Below are 25614 nucleotides of genomic sequence, written 5' to 3'. Positions count from 1 at the left end.
CAGGTCATGACCTCAGGGTCCTGGGGATCAAGCCCTGCATTGGGCTCCCTGCTGAGAGGGGAGTCTGCTTCTCCCTCTGCCCTAACCCCCCTCCCACACAGCTCATGCTCTCTTGGGCTCTCTCTCAAATAAATAAATACAATCTTTAAAAAAAAAAAAAGAGGACTCTTTGGAATTGATGATCGGCCATCTGGGCAGAAGTCAAATCGAAATATCTATAACTGTCTTTCTTTCCAACTAGACTACAGAGCTTCTTCACAGCAGAGATAATTATTTATTGTTGTTTCTTTGGCACTTAACAAGGTGCTCACTAAATAGTAACTGAATAAATGACAACTGGATTTTGTTATTGTCAAACCAAACTATTCTCTATGAGGTCCTCAAGTAAAATATGCTGGAAAAACAGCAACTGCTAAGAAAACATATAATTAAGACTAGGGTATAACATAGTAAAAGTAGCACTAGATGGGGAAACTAGAGGTTTTAGTTCTGTTTCAGTAAGAAGTCTTTTGGGGGCTAGGTTTCTTCATTTGTTTTTGTGTGGTTTTTTTTTTAAGATTTTATTTTTTAAGTAATCCTTATACCCAACGGGGGCTCAAACTCCACCCCAAGATTAAGAGTCACATGCTCTACCAACTGAGCCAGCCAGGCACTTCTAGGTTTCTTCATTTGTAAAAATGGTTTTACTAGAAAGTTTGTTAGCTCTAAAATTCTTAGCTAGATCCGTTCCCTATTTATACAAAAACTCTCAGAACTCTCAAACATCTACAATTCAACCATCTCTCATATTTAGGAATTCTCTGAAAATAAAACAAAAATAAAATCCAGAATAGCAGTTTTACTTACCTTGTTATTCTAGGTCTCTATTTTAGCCATTACTGATCACAATATCAATTTCTACAGAATGTACAATTATTACCACATAGAAAACATAAAAAATTAATTATAAACTTTGTTGCTGACTTATAAGTAACAATTGGCTGACCTTGTAGAAGTGCTAAGATATTCAACAGATGCTTTCTTTGCTAGCACCCTCACCTCTGCCTTTAAAACGACAAGGTATAATGGGGCGCCTAGGTGGCTCAGATGGTTAAGCATCTGCCTTCAGCTCGGGTCATGATCCCAGGGTCCTGGGATCGAGCCCCGTATCGGGCTCCTGGCTCAGCAGGGAGCCTGCTTCTCCCTCTCCCTCTCCCTCTGCCTCTACCCCTGCTCGTGCTCTCTCTCTATCTCTGTGTCTCAAATGAATAAATTAAAAAAAAATTAAAAAAAATAAAATAAAATAAAACAGCAAGGTATTAACAAATTATTTCAAAGTGTAGAGTACAGGAGGAGGTGCCCAGGTATCACAGTTAAAATAAACAGAGCTAAACAGCATAATCTTGTGCCTCACTCAGGAGAATCTTTTCTTTACCAAAATCTTATTTCTGGAATGTCATGTCATTTGTCTTATAGGGTCTTAGTAAATATTTGCTAACTAACTGTATGGAAGACTAAATAATAGGTCAACTTAAGGAAAGAGTCAACACTTAAAAAACCTTGGAGCTCAGAAACTGGATAGATTTTATCTCTAAAAACTTGCTATCCTGTCTCCTAAGTGATCCCCATTTATATAACTTTGCTTTTTTATTTGCCTATAACAAATATCTTCCGTAGTGTGTTACTTATCCTTAATTTTATGGTGTCTTCTATAATGCAGAAGTCTAATTTTGATGTCATTAAATTCTTAAGTACTTTTGTTTCTAAGAGCCCCCCCCTTTTTTGAAGAGAGGGAGTGCAGGGAGGGGCAGACGGAGAGGGAGAGAGAGAATCTTAAGCTGGCTCCACACCCACTGTGGAGCCTGACTTGGGGCTCGATCTCACAACTGTGAGATCATGACCTGAGCCGAAATCAAGAGTCGGATGCTCAACCAACTGAGCCACCCAGGTGCCCTCTAAAAGAGCTTTTAACCCTTATGGTCATAAAAACATTTGTTTCTAACATTTTAAAGGTTTTTTTTTTTTTTAAAGATTTTATTTTTTGACAGAGACACAGCGAGAGAGGGAACACAAGTAGGGGGAAGTGGGTAGAGGGAGAAGCAGGCCTCCCGTGGAGCAGGGAGCCCAATGTGGGGCTCATGACCTGAGCCGAAGGCAGACGCTTAACGACTGAACCACTCAGGCGCCCCAAAAGTTTTGTCTTATACACTAAGGTAAATTCATTTGGAATATATTTGTGTATATGGTATAGAAAAACATTTAACAATTGTATTTTTTCTGGATGGAAAGCGTATGTCCCAGACTCACTTACTGAAGAGTTCATCTTTCCTCCAATGATTTGTAATGCACCTTCTACCATTTACAAAGGTCCTATATATGCCTGAGTCCATTTCTGGGCTTTCTCTGTTCCTTAAATCTGTCCTTATACTGATACCACATTCTTTTATAATTATAATAGCCAAATAGCTTGCTGTTTATCAACAATCTTGGCTACTCCTAGACACTGAATCTTCTATATGAATTTTATTTTTTAGATTTTATTTATTTATTTAAGAGAAAGAGAGAGCACGAGCAGGGGGAGGAGCAGAGGGAGAGGGAGCAGCAGACTCCTGGCTGAGCAGGGAGCCCGATGTGGGACTTGATCCCAGGACCCCAGGATCATGACCTGAGCCAAAGGCAGACGCTTAACTGACTGAGCCACCCAGGCGCACCCTATATGAATTTTAGAATCAGTATAACAAGTTTCTTAAAATGTCCTATGGGGATTTTTATTAAAATGTACTGTATTTACATGCTGATTATCATCTTTTTGTAACAGTTTGTAATTTTCCCCAGAAAGGTCTTAACATGCTTTTATTCTAGATACTTTACATAGCTTTTGTTGTTACTGTTAATAATATCTGCTTTTCTATTATATTTTGTTTTTTGTTTTTGTTTTTTTAAAGATTTTATTTATTTGACAGGGAGAGACACAGTGAGAGAGGGAACACAAGCAAGGGGAGTGGGAGAGGGAGAAGCAGGCTTCCTGCGGAGCAGGGAGCCCGATGTGGGGCTCGATCCCAGGACCCCGGGATCATGACCTGAGCCGAAGGCAGACGCTTAACGACTGAGCCACCCAGGCGCCCCTTCTATTATATTTTTTAATAGGTTATTTCTATGTATTGAAATGCTACTGAATCTTGATGTTGATTTGTACCCAGCAACCCTGCTAAATCTTTTTTAGTCTGTGAATTCTCTTGGATTTCCTATGAAGATCAGTCTCCATATATCTTTTTACCCTTATATGATCCTACTGATTACATTCTATAGTTCTTCAACAACTACAAATTAGAATTTACAAATTAAGTATAAGGCAAATACCATTCATACTGACATTAAAGGGATAAATGATATTTTGTTGAAACAAATTACAATGTGAGCATGATAATGTATACATTGTTTTTAATTTATCAACCCTATAATACCCTTACTATTTAATTATTTCACCATTTTTCTCCATAGAAACTACTGGAAATATTTTTCATAATGTATGGTGAAATCATTAGTGCCTTCACTTGATGCAAACAATTATGTATATATTAAAGCCATCTTTAATCTGTTCTCATTAGCTTCTCATAAAATAATATCTCATGCCAAAATGCAATCACAACAAAACCCCCAAAAAACAAAGGAAAAAAATGCAATCACAAACACATTAACACAGCCACTGCAAATGAGTTGCAGAACTATTAATATAAGATAATCATACAGCTGATACTAAATATTATACTAAATAATTCAATTACTTTTGAATTATTATAAAATAAAATTAAAAAATTTATTTCTCATAAACTAAGATCCTTTAAACTACATCCATGGACCCACCTAAGAATACCTGGGGCCTGTACTTAAAGACACACTGCTTTTCAGCACTCCACAGTATCTCCATCCCATCCAATCATCAGTCATCCATTGTATAGGCATTTACCAATCACCTAGGAAGTGCCTGGCATTCTGCTGTGAGCAGAAGCTCAAAGTCAGGGGGGCAGAAACTGGTGATAAAAAGCACTTGTATCAATTACAATGTAGTGTGTTAGGTACCAGGATAGAAGAGACAAGGTATAATGGTAGCAAAGAGTAAAAGTTCCTTAATCCAGACTGAAACAAAGAAGTCAGGAAGGGAAAATTTCTTGATACTGAATCTCAAAGAAGGGATGGAGTAAGCAAAATCTTACAGAGCTTATCACCTAAGTGGGACTACTACACTGCTCTATGGTTTCTTATACAAATTGTACTTATAGGCTGCCAGTTCAATTTTCAAAAGGAACAAACTTCTTCTATTTACTCAATACTGCAATTTAAAATTCAGGTTTGGTCCAAGTAAGTCTTTTCTTGTGCTCTATTTCAACCTTTTAAAGTGGTGGGGCTCCTGGGTGGCCCAGTCAGTTCAGCGTCCAACTTGATTTCAGCTTCAGGTCATGATCTTGGCGTCATGAGATCAAGCCCCATGTCAGGCTCTGTGCTCAGCACAGTCTGCCTGTCCCTCTCCCTCCACTCCTCCCCACCGCTTGCATTCTCTCTCTCAAATAAATAAAATCTTAAAGGAAAAAAAATGGTTCCATTTTGAGATTATGAAATGAACATGACAGAAAACCTGCTTAAAACATATATATAAAATTATTCAACATATAATTAAAAAGTGAATACCCAGGTAATCATAAGAAATAAAGCACTGCCAGCTCCCCAGAAGACTCAAGGGCCCCTTCAAAAGCACAATCCCTTTGAACTACCTAAGATGGCAGACTTTTGTGGTAATTGTTTTTTCTTTATGGTTCTAACATGTAGGTATGCATAAATAATAGTTTATTTTTGCCAAATATGAATTTTGCATAAAGGAATCATATATATGCATAAATATTCCTTTGTACTTGCAATCAATATTTTGTGAGATTTATCTATGTTGTTGCCTGTAACTGAAATTCATTAATATTCTTTGCTATCTGGTTATTCCAATATGCCACAACACATTCATTTTACTGCAGAAAAACATCTTGATTGTTTCCAAATTTTTATTACCAGGAACAATGTTGCTATGAAAATTCTCTGCTATTGATTTTGCTGTATCTATGCAAGTTTCTCAGAAGTAAAAGCCTCGGGGTGAAATCCAAAGATCATAGTGTGTACATAACAAACTTTTCAAAAGGAGGTTATTTTATACCAATCAACCCTTAAACCAACAGTATATGAGAGCTTCCACTGTGCCACAGTCCTGTTAATGTTGGTATTGGTGGACTTTAAAATGTATGCCCTATCTGGCAAATAAATGTGCTAGTTATTAATTTACTGCCTCTCACCCATTTTTGTGGTACAGGAGCCAGACTGCAAACTCTATTTCCCCTTGGCTCAGTGTTAGTCTCTGCCAATAGAGGTCCCTAGAGCCTCACTGACAGGCTGGAAGAAGCAGCTGGGATTCTTCTGGTGTTTTGTTCTTAAATGGATCAGCATATAGGCTTCCTGGCAGGGTTTGAGCACAGCCGAATGTTGCTGCTCTTGCAGTCAGTGATGAGTGCCTCCCAGCCAGTCTCTGCCGCTACAATGGCGGGTAGCATATTCTTGCAGCAATCCACTCTTTCCTCAGGTCTGAATTTCAATTGGGAGGAGAGGAGGGCTCTTCCTTCACTTTTCCCTCAGGTCCACAGGTAGTAGCTGCTTTCAGCACATAATATCCCATTACACCTTAGAGTTCCCTTATTCCTTCTAGTAGTAGTCAGCTACTTTTTACCTACTTACCAATTCTTTACATTAAAATTTTCCTTATTTAAATTACTGGTGTGTGGTTTCGCTTTCCTGATTGGAACTTGACTTACACCATATGTAATGATATACATATCTCAGCAGTTCTAAGACTATATGATGTGATATCACAACAGACTGAATGCAGAAGCAGATAAGAGAATTTAACTGTACACTGTTACTACTAGATATTAAAGAGATCTGCAAAAAATGCAAAACACTAGCTCTTAATGAGCTCTTCTCATTAAAAAATTTTTGAAGATTTATTTATTTATTTGAGAGAGAGAGAGAACACAAGTGGGAGGGGCAGAGAGAGAGGGAATCTCAGGCAGACTCTGCTATGCGTGGAGCCCAATGCAGGGCTTGATCCCATGACCATGAGATCACCACCTGAGCCAAAATCAACAGTCTTGACGTTTAACTGTGCCACCCAGGCACCCCTCATTAAAATTTTTAAAAAAGTTTGATTGTTGTTGGTTTTTTTTTTTTTTTGAGAGGTAGAGGAGGGGCAGAGGGAGAGGGAAAGAATTTTAAGCAGGCTCGGGGCACAATCTCACAACCCTGAGATCATGACCTCATCTAAAATCAAGAGTCAGATGCTTACCCAAATGAGCCACCCAGGTGCCCCAATTATTTGTTTATTGCTTTAAAGGTGATTAATATTTAAACAATTTCTGTTTTAATTTCTAATATGGTAAGTGCCAGGTAAAACCTTCTAATTTTTTTTTTGTCTTTTTCATGTTATTTTGTTATTCTTTGTATTTCTGGGTATGAGCCCTTTGTTGACTGCACTGCAGACACTTTCTCCCACTCTGTGGCTTGTCTTTTCACTCTTTATGGTGTCTTTCAATAAATAAAAGGTCTTTGTTTTAAAGTAGTCGAATTTAGGGGCACCTGGGTGGCTCAGATGGTTAAGCGTCTGCCTTCGGGTCTCAGGTCATGATCTCAGGGTCCTGGGATCAAGCCCCGCATCGGGCTCCTGCTCAGCAGGGAGTTTGCTTGTCCCTCTCCCTTTGCCTCTGCTGTTCGTGCTCTCTCTCTCACTCTCAAATGAATAAAAAAAAATCTTAAAAAAAAAAAAAAAAGTCAAATTTATCTATCTTTTGAGGTAAGGTCATGAGATATTCTCCTTCAAAAGGATTTATAGCTTTTTAAATTTCCTTTAATTTTAAGTTCCTCTTTTTTTTTTTTTAAGTACACTCCATGCCTAGCATGGAGCCCAACACAGGGCTTGAACTCACGACCCTGAGAACAAGACCTGAGCCAAGATCAAGAGTTGGATGTTTAACTGACTGAGCCACCCAGGCGGCCCTAGTTCTTTTGTGTTTGTCTTTAACATGCAACTAATTTTTGTGTACGGTATGAATGAGATCTAATTTTATATATATACACATAGAGATGGGATCTAATTTTATATACATATACATAAATAGCCAATTGCCTGAGCAATAGTTGTAAGAAAAAAGTTCCTTTCCACTACCTATAGTTTCATACACAGATCTAGTATATACATACATTGGTCTGTGTCTAGACTTTGTATTATGTTCTATCAGTTTCTGTGGCTATCTTGGGCTAATACCATACTGCTTTATTTATTACAGGTTTATAATAAGGCTTGAAATCTGGTAAAGCCAGTCCCTCCACCTTGTTATTCTTCAGCAGTTTCTGGCTTTCTCTTTCTGGGGGAGGGGAAGGAGAATTCTTTGCACTTCCACATAAAATTCAGAGCCAATCTGTAGAAAGGGGGGAGGGTGCCTTTACTGAGATCTTAATTAAGATTGCACTGGATTGGGGCACCTGGCTGGCTCAGTCCGTGGAGCATGTTGACTCTTGATCTCAGGGTTGTGAGTTTGAGACCCATGCCGGGTGTAGACATTACTTAAAAAGTAAAATCTTAAAAAAAAAAAAAAAATTGCACTGGATTTATAAATCAATTTGGGAAGAACTGACATTGTTAAATACTGAGTGTTCCCTATCCACAAATACCTATTTAGGTTTTCTACAATGTTTCTCAATTATGTTTTATAAATTTCTCCATAGAGATCTTACACAACTTTTGTTAAGATTTTTTTACACACAGTTAATCCTCATTAATCTCAATCCTGGATTCCCTATTTGCAAATTCACCTACTTGCTAAAATGCACTGTTATCATTAACCAGCCTTTTTTCTTTTGTCCTGTCCTTTAGCTTTTATTATCATATAAGTAATAATTTTAATTTAATAGACTTTATTTTTTAGAGGCATTAACCAGTCTTTTATTTTATTTTATTTATTTATTTTTTTAAAAGATTTTATTTATTTATTTGAGAAAGAGAGAATGAGAGACAGAGAGCACAAGAGGGAAGAGGGTCAGAGGGAGAAGCAGACCCCCTGCTGAGCAGGGAGCCTGATGTGGGACTCAATCCCAGGACTCCGGGATCATGACCTGAGCCGAAGGCAGTCGCTTAACCAACTGAGCCACCCAGGCGCCCAATTTTTAAAAAATTGTCTTTTATTTTTAAAAAAATTTCTTTGGGGGGCACCTGGGTGGCTCAGTCGTTAAGCGTCTGCCTTCGGCTCAGGTCATGATCCCAGGGTCCTGGGATCAAGCCCCGCATTGGGCTCCCTGCTGGGCGGGAGGCCTGCTTCTCCCTCTTCCACCCCCTCTGCTTGTGTTCCCTCTCTCACTGTGTCTCTCTCTGTCAAATAAGATGAAATCTTTAAAAAATAATAAATAAATAACAAACATGGAAAGGAATTTGTTAAATTATATAGTAATATGAAAACTTTTTTTTTTTTTTAAAGATTTTATTTATTTATTTGACAGAGAGAGACACATTGAGAGAGGAGCACAGGCAGGGGAGTGGAGGGGGGAGAGGCAGGCTTCCCGCTGAGCGGGGAGCCCGATGCGGGGCTCGATCCCAGGACCCTGGGACCATGACCTGAGCCGAAGGCAGACGCTTAACGCCTGAGCCACCCAGGCGCCCCTGAAAACATTTTTTTAAAGAATTATCAGAGCAATGATTTGGTAACATGAATTTGTTAATAATAATAGTAGGAGTAATCATCATTATCAACCTCATCATCAAAGTAGCAGCTAACATTTATTAGGTGCTTATTATATGCCACTCACTATTCTAAGCACTCACTCTACATCACAGTATTTACTCATTTAGTAGTTCCCAGACTCTGTGGGGTGGGTACTATTATTGGCAGATTTATACAGATTAAAAAAAAAACAACTGACGCCGATATCAGACAATAAGAAAGTAGTTAGAAGGCTATTATAAAAATATAAACATATCAAGTAGAGATGATAATGGGAAATTTAAAGAGAAAGAGAAAAGGAGAAAGAGGGTGCCTGGGTGGCTCAGTTGGTTAAACGACTGCCTTCAGCTCAGGTCATGACCCCGGAGTCCTGGGACCGAGTCCCGCATCGGGCTCCTTGCTTGGCAGGGAGTCTGCTTCTTCCTCTGACTCTACCCCCTCTTGTGCTCTTTCTCTCTCTCAAATAAAAAAAATAAAAATCTAAAAAAATAAAAAAGAAAAAAAAAAGAAAAGGAGAAAGAAACAGTCTCTGGTAAGTGACTAAGAAATGAAGGGACAAGAATTTAAAATTTACTAAGGGGCAGACTGTATTGTAAAACAGAAATAACAGAAGACTAGGGGCACCTGGGTGGCTCAGTCATTAAGCGTCTGCCTTCGGCTCAGGTCATGATCCCAGGGTCCTGGGATCGAGCCCCGCATCAGGCTCCCTGCTCCACGGGAAGCCTGCTTCTCCCTTTCCCACTCCCCCTGCTTGTGTTCCCTCTCTCACTGTGTCTCTCTCTGTCAAATAAATAAATAAAATCTTTAAAAAAAAAAAAAAAAGAAAGAAAAAAATAACAGGAGACTAAGAGTCAGAAAAATCTCAGTTCTATTCTCACCTCTTTCACTAAATTGACATTTTACTTTGGGCAATTTCTTTTTAGACAATTTCTTAACTGCTCTGGGCTTCAGTTTTCTCATTTTATAAAAAGAAAGAATAAAATCCAATTTGCTTACCTGCAAAGTTGGTTACTGTGAGTTTTAAATACCATTTGTATAACAATTTTCAATTTATAACCTATTTTCACACAAACTGTGGGAGCAGGGCTTTATACAAATGTAAGGTATATTATTGTTTTAGATGTTCTGAGCTGAATATCATCATATAATAATGAGGTAGTAATTCACAAAAAGAAGTTGAAGACATGGTCAAAAAAAAAGAGGGGGGGGGCCACCTGGCTGGCTCAGTTGGTAGAGCATGTGATGCTTGATCTTGGGGTTGTAAGTTCGAGCCCATATTGGGTGTAGAGATTACTTAAAAATAAAATCTTTAAAAACAAAACATCAAAAATCTAGATGCAGTTATAGTAGTTAATAGGATAATATGAGCAAGAGTTTAATCCATGAGTAGATAAATCTCCAAGAGAATGCATGTAATGAGAGAAGAAATGCAGCTGTCAGTTTAGTTAGAAAATTGGGGCACCAGGATGGCTCAGTCAGTTAAGCGTCAGACTCTTGGTTTTGGCTCAGGTCATGATCTCAGGGTCATGAAATCAAGCCCCGAGTCAGGCTCCATGCTCAGCACGGGGTCTGTTTGCGATATTCTCTCTCTCTCTCTCTACACCCCCCTTCCCTGTCCCCTACTTGTGCACACGCACGCGTACTTTCTCTCCCTCAAAATGAATAGATCTTAAAAAGAGAGACAGAGAGAGAGAGAAAGAGAGAAAAAACTGCCCAAATCCAAACTCCCAAGTGGTTTTATGACAGAATCCGTTCTTACGGTGGGTTTACTTCAGAGTACCAAGCTCATTGTTTCCCCCAAATCTGTCATGACATCTTTTCCCAACAAAGGTCAGACATGCATGCAATTTTCTCTACACCCTTAAGAATCAAAAGAACATATTAAGCTCTAATGATAACAACTAGTCTAAATTCACTTTTCAGCTCAATAGAGAATTTTATTTTTTTTAAAGATTTTATTTATTTGACAGAGAGAGACACAGCGAGAGAGGGAACACAAGCAGGGGGAGTGGGAGAGGGAGAAGCAGACTTCCCGCGGAGCAGGGAGCCCGATGTGGGGCTCGATGTGGGGCTTGATCCCAGGACTCTGGGATCATGACCTGAGCTGAAGGCAGATGCATAATGACTGAGCCACCCAGGCGCCCTGCTGCTCCTTTTAGATGGGTTCTTCTTCAATTCAACCCACCTCACTCATCTATGTGACCTGCCTGGAACCTCTAGTCATTTGCCCCTCCTGAATTAAAGGGATTAAAACAACAGTCTTAAGAGAAAAGAATTCACAAGAGGGTAGAAATGAATCTAAAGTATATTTGTGAATAGAAATTTAAAAGAGGGTAGTAGTGGTTGGGATGGGGATGTTTATGGAATACTAAAACTCGTATCTTACTATCCCCTCATTTATCATATACTGTGTAATTAATTTCTTTATAACCAAGAATATATTGTTTCAATGATATAGTCTTCTACTTCTGCTTCTATTGGAGTTTTAAAATATACATTAATAACTGATAGGGGAAATCTAGCCTTACTATTCTTTAAAACAATTATGTATTTTATCCTTCCACATTAAACCCTATTAAGATTTTGACTGAGATTACAATGAATTTATAGATTATATACTGGGAATCATATTTTTAACAATACCAAATCTTTCTCTTCAAAATGGTACATAATGTATCTTTTCTTTTATCCAGATCTTTAATATCCTTTAGTAAAGTCCAAAAGCTTTCTTTATAAAACCCTTAACATACTTACTACATTTACTCTTGAGTGGGATCTCTTTTATTCTGGGAGGGGCAGAACTTTTTGTTGCAAAAGGAATCTTTTCTCCTAATTACATTTTTTTTTTAAAGGGAGGTTTTCTTTCTTTCTTTTTTTTTTAATTTGATTTATTTATTTGTGAGAGAGAGTACAAGCAGGGGGAGCAGCAGGGAGAGGGAGAAGCAGGCTCCCGCGGAGCAGAGAGCCCGACGTGGGGCTCGATCCCAGGACCCCGGGATCACAACCCGAGCCGAAGGCAGATGCTTAACCAACTGAGCCACCCAGGCGCCCCCCTAATTACATTTTTAAATTGGTTACAGCTAGCACTTGAACTTGAATCTAACTATTTAAATTACCTCTCTTATTAGTTCACTTTTACGTAAGCTATGAAGGCAGATGCGGCAAACTATGAACGTCAGGCCAGCTGCCTATTTTTGTAAATAAAGTTTTACTGGAACACAGCCACACCCACTTGTTTACCTGCTATCTATAGCTGCTTTCATGCTAGAATAGCAGAACTGAGTAGTGGCAACAGAGATCCTATGGCCTACAGAGCCTAAAATACTTGCTACCTGGCCCTTTATAGAAAAAGGCTGCCCATCCCTGATGTAGGTAATCATATTATTTGCAAATGATGACAATCCTGTCTCTTCTGAATGTATTCTTTTTATTTACTTATTTAGAAATGAATGGGATCTCCAGCATAATGGCCAATATGAATGATGTCAGAAGGCATCCCTGTCTTGGAATGCTTTTACAGTTTCACTCTTAAGTCTTATGCTTACTACAGGTTTCTGAAGATACCCTCATCGAGTTAAAAACACTTTTGGGGGGCCCTGGGTGGCTCAGTCATTAAGGGTCTGCCTTTGGCTTGGGTCATGATCCCAGGGTCCTAGGATAGAGCCCCGCATCGGGCTCCCTGCTCTGCGGGAAGCCTGCTTCTCCCTCTCCCACTCCCCCTGCTTGTGTTCCCTCTCTGGCTGTCTTTCTGTCAAATAAATAAAACCTTAAAAAATAAATAAATAAATAAATAAATAAATAAATAAATAAATAAATAAATAAAAATAAAAACACTTTTGGCACTGGGGTGCCTCAGATGGTTGAGCATCTGCCTTTGGCTCAGGTCATGATCCCAGGGTCCTGGGATTGAGCCCTTAATTAAGTTGGGCTCTCTGCTCAGCGGGCAGTCTGCTTGTCCCCCTTCCTCTGCCTCCCCCTGCTCATGCTCTCTCAAAATAAATAAAATCTTAAAAAAACAAACAAACAACATTTTCAGCACTTGAAATTTTAATTTAAAGGACTGAACTTGCAGTGCCTGGTAGCTCAGGTGGTTAAGTGTCTGACTTCAGCGCAGGTCATGGTCAGGGTCCTAGGATGGAGCCCTGTGTGTGGCTTCACACTCAGAAGGAGTCTCTTCTTGTCCTTCTCCCTCTGCCCCTCTCCCTCTCAAATAAATAAATAAGATCTTTAAAAAATAAAAAAATAAAGGACTGAACTTTATGTCCTTCTACCTTTTTCTGTGAAATCACTTACAGTAATATAAAGCAGTTGTTTTAAAAAATATCTTTGCCTAGTAAAATAAAAGCTGACAACCCTATATTAACCCATGAACTAGGTCACAAAGTCTAAGTCTAGGAAACACTAGGTTAAGTTATAATAAGACTATAGTGAGGGGCGCCTGGGTGGCTCAGTCATTATGCATCTGCCTTCAGCTCAGGTCATGATCCCAGGGTCCTGGGATTGAGCCCCACATCGGGCTCCCTGCTCCGCGGGAAGCCTGCTTCTCTCTCTCCCACTCCCCCTGCTTGTGTTCCCTCTCTCACTGTCTCTCTGTCAAATGAATAAAATCTTAAAAAAAAAAAAAAAAAAAAGACTATAGTGATATTTACAGCAGAAACTCTAAGTAGAGACCATCCAGCATGCTGCTTTTCTTACTCTAAATTATACTGGGTTTATATATGCAAAGAAACAACACAGATTGTGGTTAAATGGCAAAGAAAGTGGGCTTTGGGGTCTAGACAGGCTTGGGTGGGAATTGTCCCTCCCTCCCCCCAACCCTGCCAGCTGTGAGAACTCAGGCAAGCTACTGAATCTCTCTAAACCACTTTCCTCCTCCTTAAATGGGGACAACAGCAGTAGCCACTTTAAAAAGTTGCTCTCAGGATTCAATGACTTAAAGCATACAAAGCACTCTGTATAATATCTGGTCAATTACAAGTGTTCAATAAACACTAGGTGTTATTGTTATTATTTTATATACTTCTTTTCTTTCTTTTTTTTTTTTTAAGATTTTATTTTTAAGTAATCTCTACACCCGTTGTAGGGCTTGAACTCACAATCCTGAGATCAACAGTCCCATGCTCTACCGACTGAGCCAGGTGGGCACCCCTATTTTATGTTCTTCTGACATGTGTATAAATCTTTTAGTACATTCACGTAGAACCAAAATAAACACCTCAAGTTAATAATCCAAAGGAAGGAAAAAGGATCATTCAATTTTGAATGGGTTAGTACCAACAAATGGACAGATAATGTAAAATATTCACATATTTATATAAATATATAACATGCTAATCAATATATAATTTGAGGAAATACTTAGCAATTTTGATTGTTCTACATAATTATTTATCCTCCAATCATGTATGTATATCTCTTGCACCAAATAAACAACTTGCAAATATGGATGAAACACAAGGAAGACACTATTAATATAGAGTAAAAATAACATCAAATTAAGTATTCCAGCACTTTGGGAAATGCTGGGGACAATTTCATTAAGGATGGAATAAATCAATATGAAGTTCGGAATAAAAATTTCCACTTCTCTTTAATTACACAGAATCATAGAAGGGGCAAGATTTCAAGAAGACTGAAAGATGAAAGGAAATGTGTAAAAAAATATATGAAAACAGAAGAAGCAATTGGAAAGAAGTACCAACCAAAGAGTATAACCAGGAGATATATACGGTCAAGGTAGGAGAGAAGAGGCAGAGACTAAATAACAAGCTTTCTTTTTTTTTTTTTTAAAGATTTTATTTATTTGACAGAGAGAGACACAGCGAGAGAGGGAACACAAGCAGGGGGAGTGGGAGAGGGAGAAGCAGGCTTCCCATGGAGCAGGGAGCCCGATGCGGGCTCGATCCCAGGACCCTGGGATCATGACCTAAGCTGAAGGCAGACGCCCAACGACTGAGCCACCCAGGTGCCCCAATAAATAAAATCTTAAAAAAAAAAGAGAGAGAAGAAAGAATGTTTAAAAGAAAAATGTGTGTATTAGTGGGAAAGTTACACGAACAATTTGGGCAAAATATCCTTGGATCTTCAAACATGTACAACTATTAACAGTTCTTACTGACAGGTAAAAAGGAAAACTAAAATTCTTAATGATCTAAGCTTAGATCCCCAAAAGCAGTAAGAATTTACTTACTTCACTAGAGCAGCTGCTTCAGGAAGGACATCAGCAAATGATTCACGGAAAATGATTGCGTTTTTCCTTTTGCAGTTCTGTATGACATCATTGGCAAGGTAAAAGAGATTCAAACGGTGGGGATAGGCAGCTAGAGATGACAAAAGAAAATAAATAAAACCAAATGAGTCAAATTATACTTTGTTCAACTTATTCCAAATACAGTGTTCTCAAACTGTGTAACCACTATTACATGGGTGGAGAATAGATAAACAGACAAATGAACTAATGGATCAATTTATTGAAACTAGTGTCTAAAAACACTGAGGTTAATTTTCTGTTCAAGGTGCTCCCTGAATAGATTTCCACTTCACTTTATAGATGTTTGGCACTAAAAAACTCATTAACTCTGGAGAAGCTAAAATAAAACAAAACTGTTCTCCCAAACATTTGGAAAGAATGTTTGAAGAGCTCACCTTGTTGCAAAAACACTAGGGTTAGTGAAAGAACATGGGCTTTAGAACCACCCAGAATGTGACCTTAGGCAAACTGCTTAACCTCCTCTACATTATTATTGTAGATAGATTCTTTTCATCAACTAGTCCAGATACTACTCAGGTACACCTAAATCCTGCCATCTAACCAGAAGCAACACTCTGCTCCAGCACTAGGTCCTGGGAAATAAGTAATCTGATCCCATACATACACACACGAAGGTCAAGTTTTTCAAAGGTCCAAAACAAGGCCCAATCAATTTGCTTTCTGGAACCTCAGGCAAAACCACCCCAAGTTTCATTATATCCTCGACAATTTTAACGCCCATTTGGATGATTCATCACGTTTTCCAGTCTCTCAAAATCTTGATCTTAAATTCAGTGACTTCCAAGAACCACTCCTCTGCACATTTTAAAATCCCCTTTTTTGACCACAGCCTCTCATTCCCCTTATATTTGTTACTTTATTATTTTTTATTATGTTATGTTAGTCACCGTATTTGTCACTTTTATCAAGATCTCAGTTCTAAATTTTTCCTAACTTTACAGTCACTTTTAGTACTCAATTTTTTCTCTACCAATTCCACAGTCTTTGATCTATTATTTAAACCACTTTTTTTTTGAAAGAGAGAGAATGTACGTGCCTGAAAGCAGAGGGACGGAGAATCCTAAGCAGGGTCTATGTCCAGCACAGAGCCTGACTCGGGTCTCGTTCTCACAACCCCGAGATCATGACCTGAGCCAGTATCAAGAGTCAGCCGCTTAACCTACTGAGCCACCCAAGCACCCCTTAAACTATTAAAATACTCTTTTATTAAAACCTTCATTTTCTTTTCCTCCCCCATCCCCCCGATTTAGCCTTTCTATCACATGCATTCGACAAAATCCTAAATCTAGATCAACCTAACTGAATGCCTTTACTTCACTTTTATTTCTACTCCTGGGTTCTGCTGAAGAAAAATCATACCAGGAGGACTGAAACCATATAAATCTAGTCTCCTTCAGCTGGGCCCTCAACATTACAATGCTATAGTCCTTCCATATGTTCTTCATTATCATCAGAAATCATATGGAAATTCTATTCTCTTTAAAAAAAATGTATCCATATTTAAACCCAACCAAATCAACTTACCTGAGTTAGTTAAGATCTTTCAGATTCAAGTATCTCAAAGAGTTCGCACTGTCTCCACTTTAACTCCTATTAACTCCATAACTATAGGAGCTACTTTTGTTTGTACTTAAAATATGCAATCTACTATGCTCAAGAGCTTTATATAAATTATGCCATCTCACTTATGTTGCCACCGCTCCACTTAAACAGGAATTACCAATAAATTCCAACTTATTAAACCTGATGAAAATTTTTAAAATGTTATTTCTTTGTGGCTTTTGGCACACAGAATAATCTGTTCTGGTAATTCCTCTTGGTTTCTGTCTTACCCACTTTCCTGGTTTTCCTACCTCTCCCATTCCTTCTCCATATATACATGGTGAGCATGTGTAGATAGGCAGCTCCACTTGTGACCATCCTCCTTTAAATGTTGAAGTTCCCCAGCATTCTCTCCTGAGCACTCTTCTCCATTCACCCATGGCATCATGTTTTAAGATTTCAGGTTTTAAGTTAGTTTGTTCCACTCCTGACTGTCCCTTATTAGCTTTAAACACTACTTAACTCTTCTGTATGACACTTTCTTTTTCTTTGTAAAATGACAACCTCACAGGGTTGTTACAAGAATTAAATGAAACAATGTATATAAAGCATTCAGGACAGTGCTTAGCACACAGAAAATGACATGCGATCAGCATAACCATCCACTTCCACAGCTTTAACTCCCACCACCTATGCATCAATGACTCCCATGTCTATGGATACCAAGCCTGGATTTCCCTTTATCAGTCAAAGCACACATCCATGTTCAAGTCTCAGAGGCACGTTGAGCTTGATTTTTCAATATTAGTAATCGTCCTCCTCTTCCATCTGTTACTGCTCTTGTATTTAGCCAGAATTTTAGCAATCTTTCTTGACTCTTCCTCCTCCCTACCTGACCCTTACATCTGATACATCTCCAAGTCCAGCCAATTTTGTCTCAAATAGTATCTGTAAAATTTATCTCTTTTCCTTCTCTTCCTACTATTGCTCTTCGCTGGGTTCATTACCTTTGACCTTTACTACTGCAGTACCGTCCTAACTGGTTATCTTGCCTCTAGACTTAGTCTCCTCAAATTTACTCTCTAAATTGCTAAATTCACTTCTAATATGCAAACATTATCCAATTTGTTTCTCATATCAAATCCATCAATGATTTCCAAATGCTTACTAGAAAACGCCTGAACACCTTTGTCTCCATTTATGATCTGGAGCTTACCTTCTCTTTCAGTCTCATCTCTTCCCTTTCAAAGTTCTATCTTTAATGAAATACAGTTCCCAGAAACCTTGCACATGGACTCTCTTTCTCTCTTGGAATTTTCCTTTTCTAGGATATCCCATCCTGAGTATCTTGTGTTTTCTACTCATCCATAGAAGTCCAAAATATTAAACTTAATTCATGTCAGATTTTGCCCCCCATCTTATCACTACTTCTTCCCCAAACAAACCACCTCCAACTATTTTGAGGCAACTTCTTCCCAATGCAAACCCTACCTACACTCTATAGTCAAATCACTACAGAAAGTCAGGAGGAAATGAGAAAAATTGGCTGAGGTAGTCTGAGAAGACGCCTGAAGACAGTGGGATTTGAGAAGACCCATCTTGAATGCTTTTCCAAACCTTCTGCAACCTAGTTCTTGCTTACTTGTTTAGCCTCAACTTTAGCCACTCTCCCTTAAAGCTGCAGTTTAGTGAACTATACTTTGTTCTCAAAGCCAAGCCCCACCTCCTTCCCTTATCTTGCCGCCCATTTTAACAGGCTAATTCTTTTTCTTCGTTCAACTCTCCACTTATATATCACATCTTCCATGTAGCTTCCCCTGACTCTGTAAGATGCCTTTAGTGCATCCTGAAGGTACACGTGTCATACACTTATCACATTGTAGTGTACTTGACTGTATCTTCCACTAGAGTATAAGCTCCCTAAAGGCTGGAATTCTGTCTTATTTACTGCTATGACCTCAATTACTGAGTATCTGGCAGGTGTTCAAATAATATTAGTTAAATGTCTGATGAAGAAGTTAAATTTTTGTAGACAGGAAGAAAGGGGAAGAGCACTCCAGCAAGAAAAGTCATGAGTAAAGGTGCTGAAAAGGATTGTGCAATGAGTGTCTTTTGTTTTGCAGAAGGGAAAAAATTAGGCTAGATTTTTAAGCTTATTTAATAATACTTACAGTATTTTCTATGTGCTAGACACTGTTTTAAAGATGATACTAATATTAACTGATATCCTTACAACAACCCTATGAGGTCGGTACTGTTACCTCCATTTAAGAGATGGAATGATGTGAACTGTCACATCTAGTAGGTACTGAAACTGAAATTTAAATATAGACAGTTGGATCGAAAGTCTACATTCTTAAATACTACCTACCTATTTCTACTTGTGTCTGACCAGAAAGGTTTGGCTGGAGGAACAGTGGAAGAATAGGCAAAGATAACAAATTCTGATGGTTACTAAATATTGAGCTAAGAAAGTTTTAGCCTTTACTCTGTGGCTAATAAGAAACCATGAAAAGTTTTTATATAGAAGGGTGTTTTAGAAAAAGCTGCAGATAATTTTATTGTTAGAAATAATAAAAAGAGCTAATAACACTGCAAGGAAGCAACCAGACAAATCTATAAAGTGAGATATTCTGCAGGGCAACTGGCCCAGTCTCATCAACAAATCAGTGGCATGAAATGTAATGGAGAGATTAAGGGACTCAAGGGACAAAGTAATCTGATATAATTAATCTCTATCCCTAAATTGCACATAGGTTTGGACTAACCACCTGTAAATGACATTTCTGGATCAACGAAAGAAATCTGAATATGGTCTGGGATTAGATAAAATGAAAATTTACTGGGCACCTGAGTGGCTCAGTCAGTTAAGCATCTGCCTTCAGCTCAGGTTATGATCCCAGACTCCTGGGATCGATTCCCACATCGGGCTCCCTGCTCAGTGAGGAGTCTGCTTCTCCCCCTCCTTCCCACTTGTGCTCTCTCTCACTTGCTATCTCTGTCTCTCTCAAATATTTTTTTAAAAAATGAAAATTTACTGAAATGGAAATAAAAAACCATTTAATGAAAAAAGTAGTTAACTACAGAGTGATTTCATATTAGAAAAAAAAATCTGTGAAAGAGATCAGAAAGGATATGGAATTAACTTTTTTTTTTAAGATTTTATTTATTTATTTGACAGAGAGATAGACAGAAGAGCACAAGCAGAGGGAGTGGCAGAGGGAGAGGGAGAAGCAGGCTCTGCACTGAGCAGGGAACCCGATGCGGGACTTGATCCCAGGACCCTGAGATCATGACCTGAGCCAAAGGCAGACGCTTAACCATCTGAGCCACCCAGGCGCCCCTGGAATTAACTTTTAATAGTATTGATCTCTATTTTCCTTTTCCTTGCCTCTATTCTAAATCTAATCCTAACAATACATATTTGCTGCTTTCATAATAGGCTATAAGGAAATATAAGCATTTTGGCCCCAAAAGTTGAACTAGTTGTCTTGAAGTAATCTGCATTTCAGCCTGGACCTCTCCTTTGAACCGTAGACTCAAATATCCAACGTAGACTCAAACATCCAACTACTTTCCCAACATCTCCTCTTGCATGTCTAATACACAGCTCAGATTCAACACATGACCTTCTGCTCTCTTCCTCCAAACTGTCTCCTCCTATAGCCTTCTCCATCTCAGTAAATGGCATTTCTTCTGGTGGCTTTTTTCAGCCAAAAATCTTGAGTCATTCTTGACTAGTCATTCTTTCATACCCCACATCCAAACTCGCAGTGCAGATCTCATTAATGCTACTTTCGAAATAGATACAGACTTAGGAAATTACAAATGTGGAAAGGGAGAAGATCCTGTTGTGGGGCACCTGGGTGCTCAGTTGGTTAAGCGACTGCCTTCGGCTCAGGGCATGATCCTGGAGTCCCAGGATTGAATCCCGCATTGGGTTCCCTGCTCAGCAGGGAGTTTGCTTCTCCCTCTGACCCTCCCCCCTCTCATGTGCTCTCTTTCTCTCTTTCATTCTCTCTCTCTCAAATAAATAAATAAAATCTTAAAAAAAAAAATAAACCCTGTTGTGCTGGACTGTAATTGGAAGTCTTGGTGTAAGCCTCATAGTTAAATATAGAAATATAAGGGGGATGAATGTGTGTGTATATGTATATGTGTAAATACAACTATTTCCTAATCTCCATTGACAAGTCTAGAAGTAATAATATCCCAATATCTAATATCTAGATCTTGGTTTCAAAGAAGAACCAGGGCTTCTTGGCGAAATGGCTGATTCCACACCAGGAAAGAAAGTTCAAGAGCTTGGAACATATTGCACCAGAAAGTAAAAAAGTACTCAAAGTATGATGTCAGAAGGACACAGGCACTAGCTTCAAGGGGTTCCCAATGGCCAAATCTATGGAATGGACAAGTGTCAAAATCAATAATAGTAAATGATTATAAGCACTGAATAAAATAGCAATCCATGAATACATACTGATGTAAACAAACAGGTGAAGGGGGGAAGCTCTGCCTTATAATCAATCAAATGAAAACCAATAAATATATAAGGAATGATGGCGTTTAAAAAAACAGCATTTGGCAAGCATCACAGTTAAGAACTGACTCAAGCAACAATAATCAATAGATGCTAAAAAGCTAGCAAGAGAAAGTTTAATGCAGAACAGGAATTTATAAAGTCTCAAACTACTTCCCCCAAAAATACTCATTTACTTTACAGTGGAGAAACCTCACAGGCAAAAACCATCTCACCAAGTGATAAAAGTTAACATCACTATTATGGGGCATATCGACATTATATTCCTCCAAATATAGTAAGAACACAGTATCATTTCTGCAGTATGTCTGTCCAAAACTGCATAACGTGAATCTAACAATAAGGAAAAATAAAATACAAATTTATGGATAGTTTTTAAGTTACTGGTCCATATCCTTCAAAAATGGCAAGGTCATGAAAGATAAGGAAAGACTGTTCAGACTGAAGAAAAATAAGACATGACAACTAACTGCAACACATGACCCTGGACCTTTAAAGACCATTACTGGGATAACTGGTAAAATTTAACCATAGTCAGCATCTGGGTGGCTCAGTCAGTTAAGCATCTGACTCTTGGTTTTGGCTAAGGTCATGATCTCAGAATCGTTGAGATCAAGCGCCCTCTCAGGCTCTGCACTCAGCAGAGTCTGCTTGAGATTCTCTCCCTCTGCCCCTCTCCTGGCTGATGCATCCCTGCTCCTCTCTCTCATAAATAAATGCATACATAAAATCTTAAAACATATAATATATATATAAATAAATAAATAAATAAATAAATAAATGTCAAGAAGAGAGCTTTCACCAGAAACCTTGATCTTGTTATTGAACCTTGAGCTTGGGCTTTCCACATTTCACTTCAGAAATGTAAGAAAATACATTTCTGTTGTTTAAGCCACATGGTTTGTGGTGTTTTATTATGGTAACCCAAGGTTATGAATGCAACTATAAGGAGAATAGCTTTTTTTTTTAAGGAAATGGACAATGAAGTATTAAATAGGGCATCATGTCTGCATAATACTCTCAAATAGTTTAGCGAAAAAAAATGTGTGTGCATGGAGATAGTAATAAGAGAGCAAACAGAGATAAAACGTTAATTACTAGGGAATCTGGGGGAAAGGTACACAGGAGATCTTTGCAATATATCACAACTTTAAATTTGAAATGATTTAAAACTAGCAAATTAAAAAAAAACTGGAACTCTAACTACTACTTACCACTGTATTGGTCTAACACATAGTATGCTTTCAGAATGAATACATTAGAAAGAAAGAGAACAAAATACAATGAAAAGAAGAAAAGGAATGAAAAACGAGTAGTCTTCTATTCAGTTTGGTTCATAATCCCAGAGGGCAGCTGGCTTATATGTAACTATAAAGGATAGGCTTCATTTAAGGTACGGTTAGGTATTCTAGAGGTTGTTGCAGAAGATCATTTAGGTATAAAATCAGTGTTCTCACAATAGCAATTCCTCAACAATCTAGAAACTAAGAACTCAACCCTCTTTTTATAATTATGAAGAAGGGGAAAGAGACTGACAATAGGAAAAGATGGGCCAGGGCGCCTGGGTGGCTCAGCTGGTTAAGCATCTGACTTTGGCTTAGGTCATGATCTCAGAGTCCTGGGATCTAGCCCGCCCTAGGTGGGGAGTCTGCTTATCCTAATTCCTCTCCCTCTGCCCCTCTCCCTGCTCTTGCGCCAATAAGTAAATAAAATCTTTTAAAAAAGGAAAAGATGGGCCACTGATTGATTTAAAAAAATAAGTAAATTATTCAAAATAAACCTGCTAACCTAGTGGCAAAAGGGTTAGATGATTTTTTTTTTTAAAGATTTTATTTATTTGACAGAGAGAGAGAGAGCACAAGAAGGCAGAGTGGCAGGCAGATGGAGAGGGAGAAGCAGGCTCTCCGCTGAGCAGGGAGCCCGACATGGGGCTTGATCCCAAGACCCCAGGATCATGACCTGAGCTGAAGGCAGCCGCTTAACTGACTGAGCCACCCAGGCGCCCCTGATGATTTTTTTTTTTAAGATTCATTTATTTTAGAGAGAGAGGAAGAGAGAGCACGAGTGGGAGAGGCAGAGGGAAATGGAAAGAGAATCTCAAGCAGACTTCACGCTGAGTGCAGAGTCCAATGTGGGGCTCGATCCCGTCACCCTGAGATCATGACCTAGGCCAAAATCCAGAGTTGGGATGCTTAACCAACTGTGCCACCCAGGTACCCCAGAAGGGTTACATGACTTTTAACTTGAGTTAATATTAATATTTTATGTCTGCCTTGCCTTCTTCCAAAAATGGGTTAAGGCAACAGATATAAAAAATAAAGTGTTTTCAACCTGAGTGGTCTTTCCATTACAGAGAGTAAGTATTATGGTATAATAGAAAAGGTACAAGCATGAGTCAGAAGACCTGAACTGTAACCCTTGAAAAGGATTAATTTTCATTAGCTTTAGTCTGACTTCATTTGTAAAATGAGGATGTTGAAAGGAAAAACAGAGATAGCACCTGGGTGGCTCAGTTAAGTGTCCAACTCTTGATTTTGGCTCAGGTCATGATCTCAGGGCTGTGAGATCAAGCTCCATTGTTAGGCTCCATGCTGAGTGCAGAGTCCCCTTGTCCCTCTCCCTCCCCTTGCTTGCGTGAGCTCACTTCCTCTCTCTCAAATAAATAAATAATAAAATCTTTAGAAGAAGAAGAAGAGGAGGAGGAGGAGGAAGAAGAAAAGGCCACATAGACAAAAACATTATTTATAACTGTGGAAAAACCAGAAGTACCCTAAAGAATCATAGTAAGAAAATAGTTTGTAAAGGTACATCCACATCATGTGGTTGTTAAGTAGGTGTCTGTAAATAACACAGAGATGCTTGTCTTGCGTTAAAGAAAAACACAGTAAAGAAAAATGTACTAAAATGTACATAAAACTGGATGATAATTATCTAAATTTTCTATAATAGTTACATGACCTTTTTATTAAAAAAAATGAAAGTATATACAATAACTGACTTGTATTAGCTGTTACTAGCTATCACTTTATAGCCCCCATCCCCCATGCCCAGGTCCCCCTGTCTGTGAAGTCCTGCCCAGGCTGTTCTCTCTCCTGGGTGGGACAGAGCGTGGCTAGAGGGCCTCTAGGGAAAACAGATGCCGGCGCCCCATAAGAAGTGGTGGGCTCTGCTGATGGGGAGGAGCTGTGGGTAAAGGTGACGGCCTTTTTCCCCAGTCTGCCTGGGGTCACTCCTCTTCCATGGGGTGGGGGCGGGAGCCTTACAGCTGGTCCTGTTGGCATCAGCTGCCTGCTCAGCGTCCACCTCCATGATCAGCGTGGTACTGCGTGTATCCTCTGTCACCCCAGGAGGGCCACAGCTCTGAAGCAGCCTCATGAAGGGGGTGGGAGAAGGAAAGGGTTGGGTAGCCAGCCTGCTGAGGACAGTGGTGTCAGGGGGTGGGGCTTGTCAGCACAAGAACTCACAACAGCTACTCGTCTGGGCACAGAGGAGAAACTGCAGTTAGGGGGTGAGACCAGGAAATCTAGAGAATACAACTACCACCCTTTCCATCCAGTTCTGCCCCCCGAACCCCCAGGAGCCAGGATGGAAGAGCAGCAGAGCCCCCTGCAGGACTTCACCCTGCCTTCAGTCTGGGTTCTAGCTCTAGCCTCTGCACGCACTGAGGGGGAGAGCAGGGGCCGGGAGCAGGCCTGTGTGGGTGTCATGGCCCTTGGACCCCTTCTGTCATCAGAGCGGTTTTGGCTCTGGCTGGGGATTTATGACGTGTCTGGGACCCTGAATCCTGAAGCCTCCCTGCTCCTGGCTGCTGATTATCAACGTCCAGGCTGTGGGTAGGGGGTGCTCCAACACCCACAGGGTTTGGGGCACTGGAGGCCTGGGCATGGGGCTGCAGGAAAGCTGCCTGAATGTATTTTTAAAGAAACTCCACTTTAGTGGAATAAAGTAAACTTTATTCTCTTAAAAAAAAAATATATATATATATATTTTTTTTTTTTTTCAGATAGCTTGTTAATAGTTGATTCGTATTATCTATAGTTACCTTCAGCTTCAATATCCCATAATTTAAAAAATATTTATTTGTGGCATTCCTGGGTGGCTCATTTGGTTGGGCATTTAACTCTTTGGTTCAGCTAAGGTTGTGACCTCGCTGTCAGGGGACTGAGTCCTGCATTGGGCTCCGTGCTGTCTCGAGTCTGCCTGGGATTCTCTCCCTCTCCCGCTGCCCCTCCCCCCACTTGCTCACTCAAGTGCGCTCGCTCTCTCTCTCTCAAAATAAAATAATTAAATAAAATCTTTGGGGCACATGGCTGCCGCAGTCGGTTGAGCATCCCCACTCTTGGTTTTGGCTTGGGTGGTGATGTCAGGGTCATGGGATTGAGCCCCACGGGCTCCGTGCTCAGCATGGAGTCTGCTTAAAGATTCTTTCTCTCCCTCTGCCTCCCCTCCCCGTGTGCAGGTGTTCTCTCTCTCAAGTAAAT

At 39.4% G+C, this 25614-nt stretch overlaps 1 protein-coding gene across 3 annotated transcripts in view; it reads right to left on the bottom strand.

Annotated features, from left to right (window-relative positions):
* RPRD2 (regulation of nuclear pre-mRNA domain containing 2) overlaps positions 1–25614 on the bottom strand; it is a 95767-nt gene that overhangs the window by 35192 nt on the left and 34961 nt on the right. For all 3 annotated transcript variants that reach the window (XM_034989936.1, XM_034989937.1, XM_034989938.1), the window contains exon 2: positions 14971–15100. In XM_034989936.1, coding sequence (XP_034845827.1) covers positions 14971–15100 — 130 coding nt within the window. The remainder of the gene's footprint in view (positions 1–14970; positions 15101–25614) is intronic.

The sequence above is a fragment of the Mirounga leonina genome, unplaced genomic scaffold (assembly GCF_011800145.1).
Source record: "Mirounga leonina isolate KUSES-001 unplaced genomic scaffold, KU_Mleo_1.0 Mir_493, whole genome shotgun sequence".
In the NCBI taxonomy this organism is placed as follows: Eukaryota; Metazoa; Chordata; class Mammalia; order Carnivora; family Phocidae; genus Mirounga; species Mirounga leonina.
This window is presented reverse-complemented; position numbering and strand designations above follow the sequence as displayed.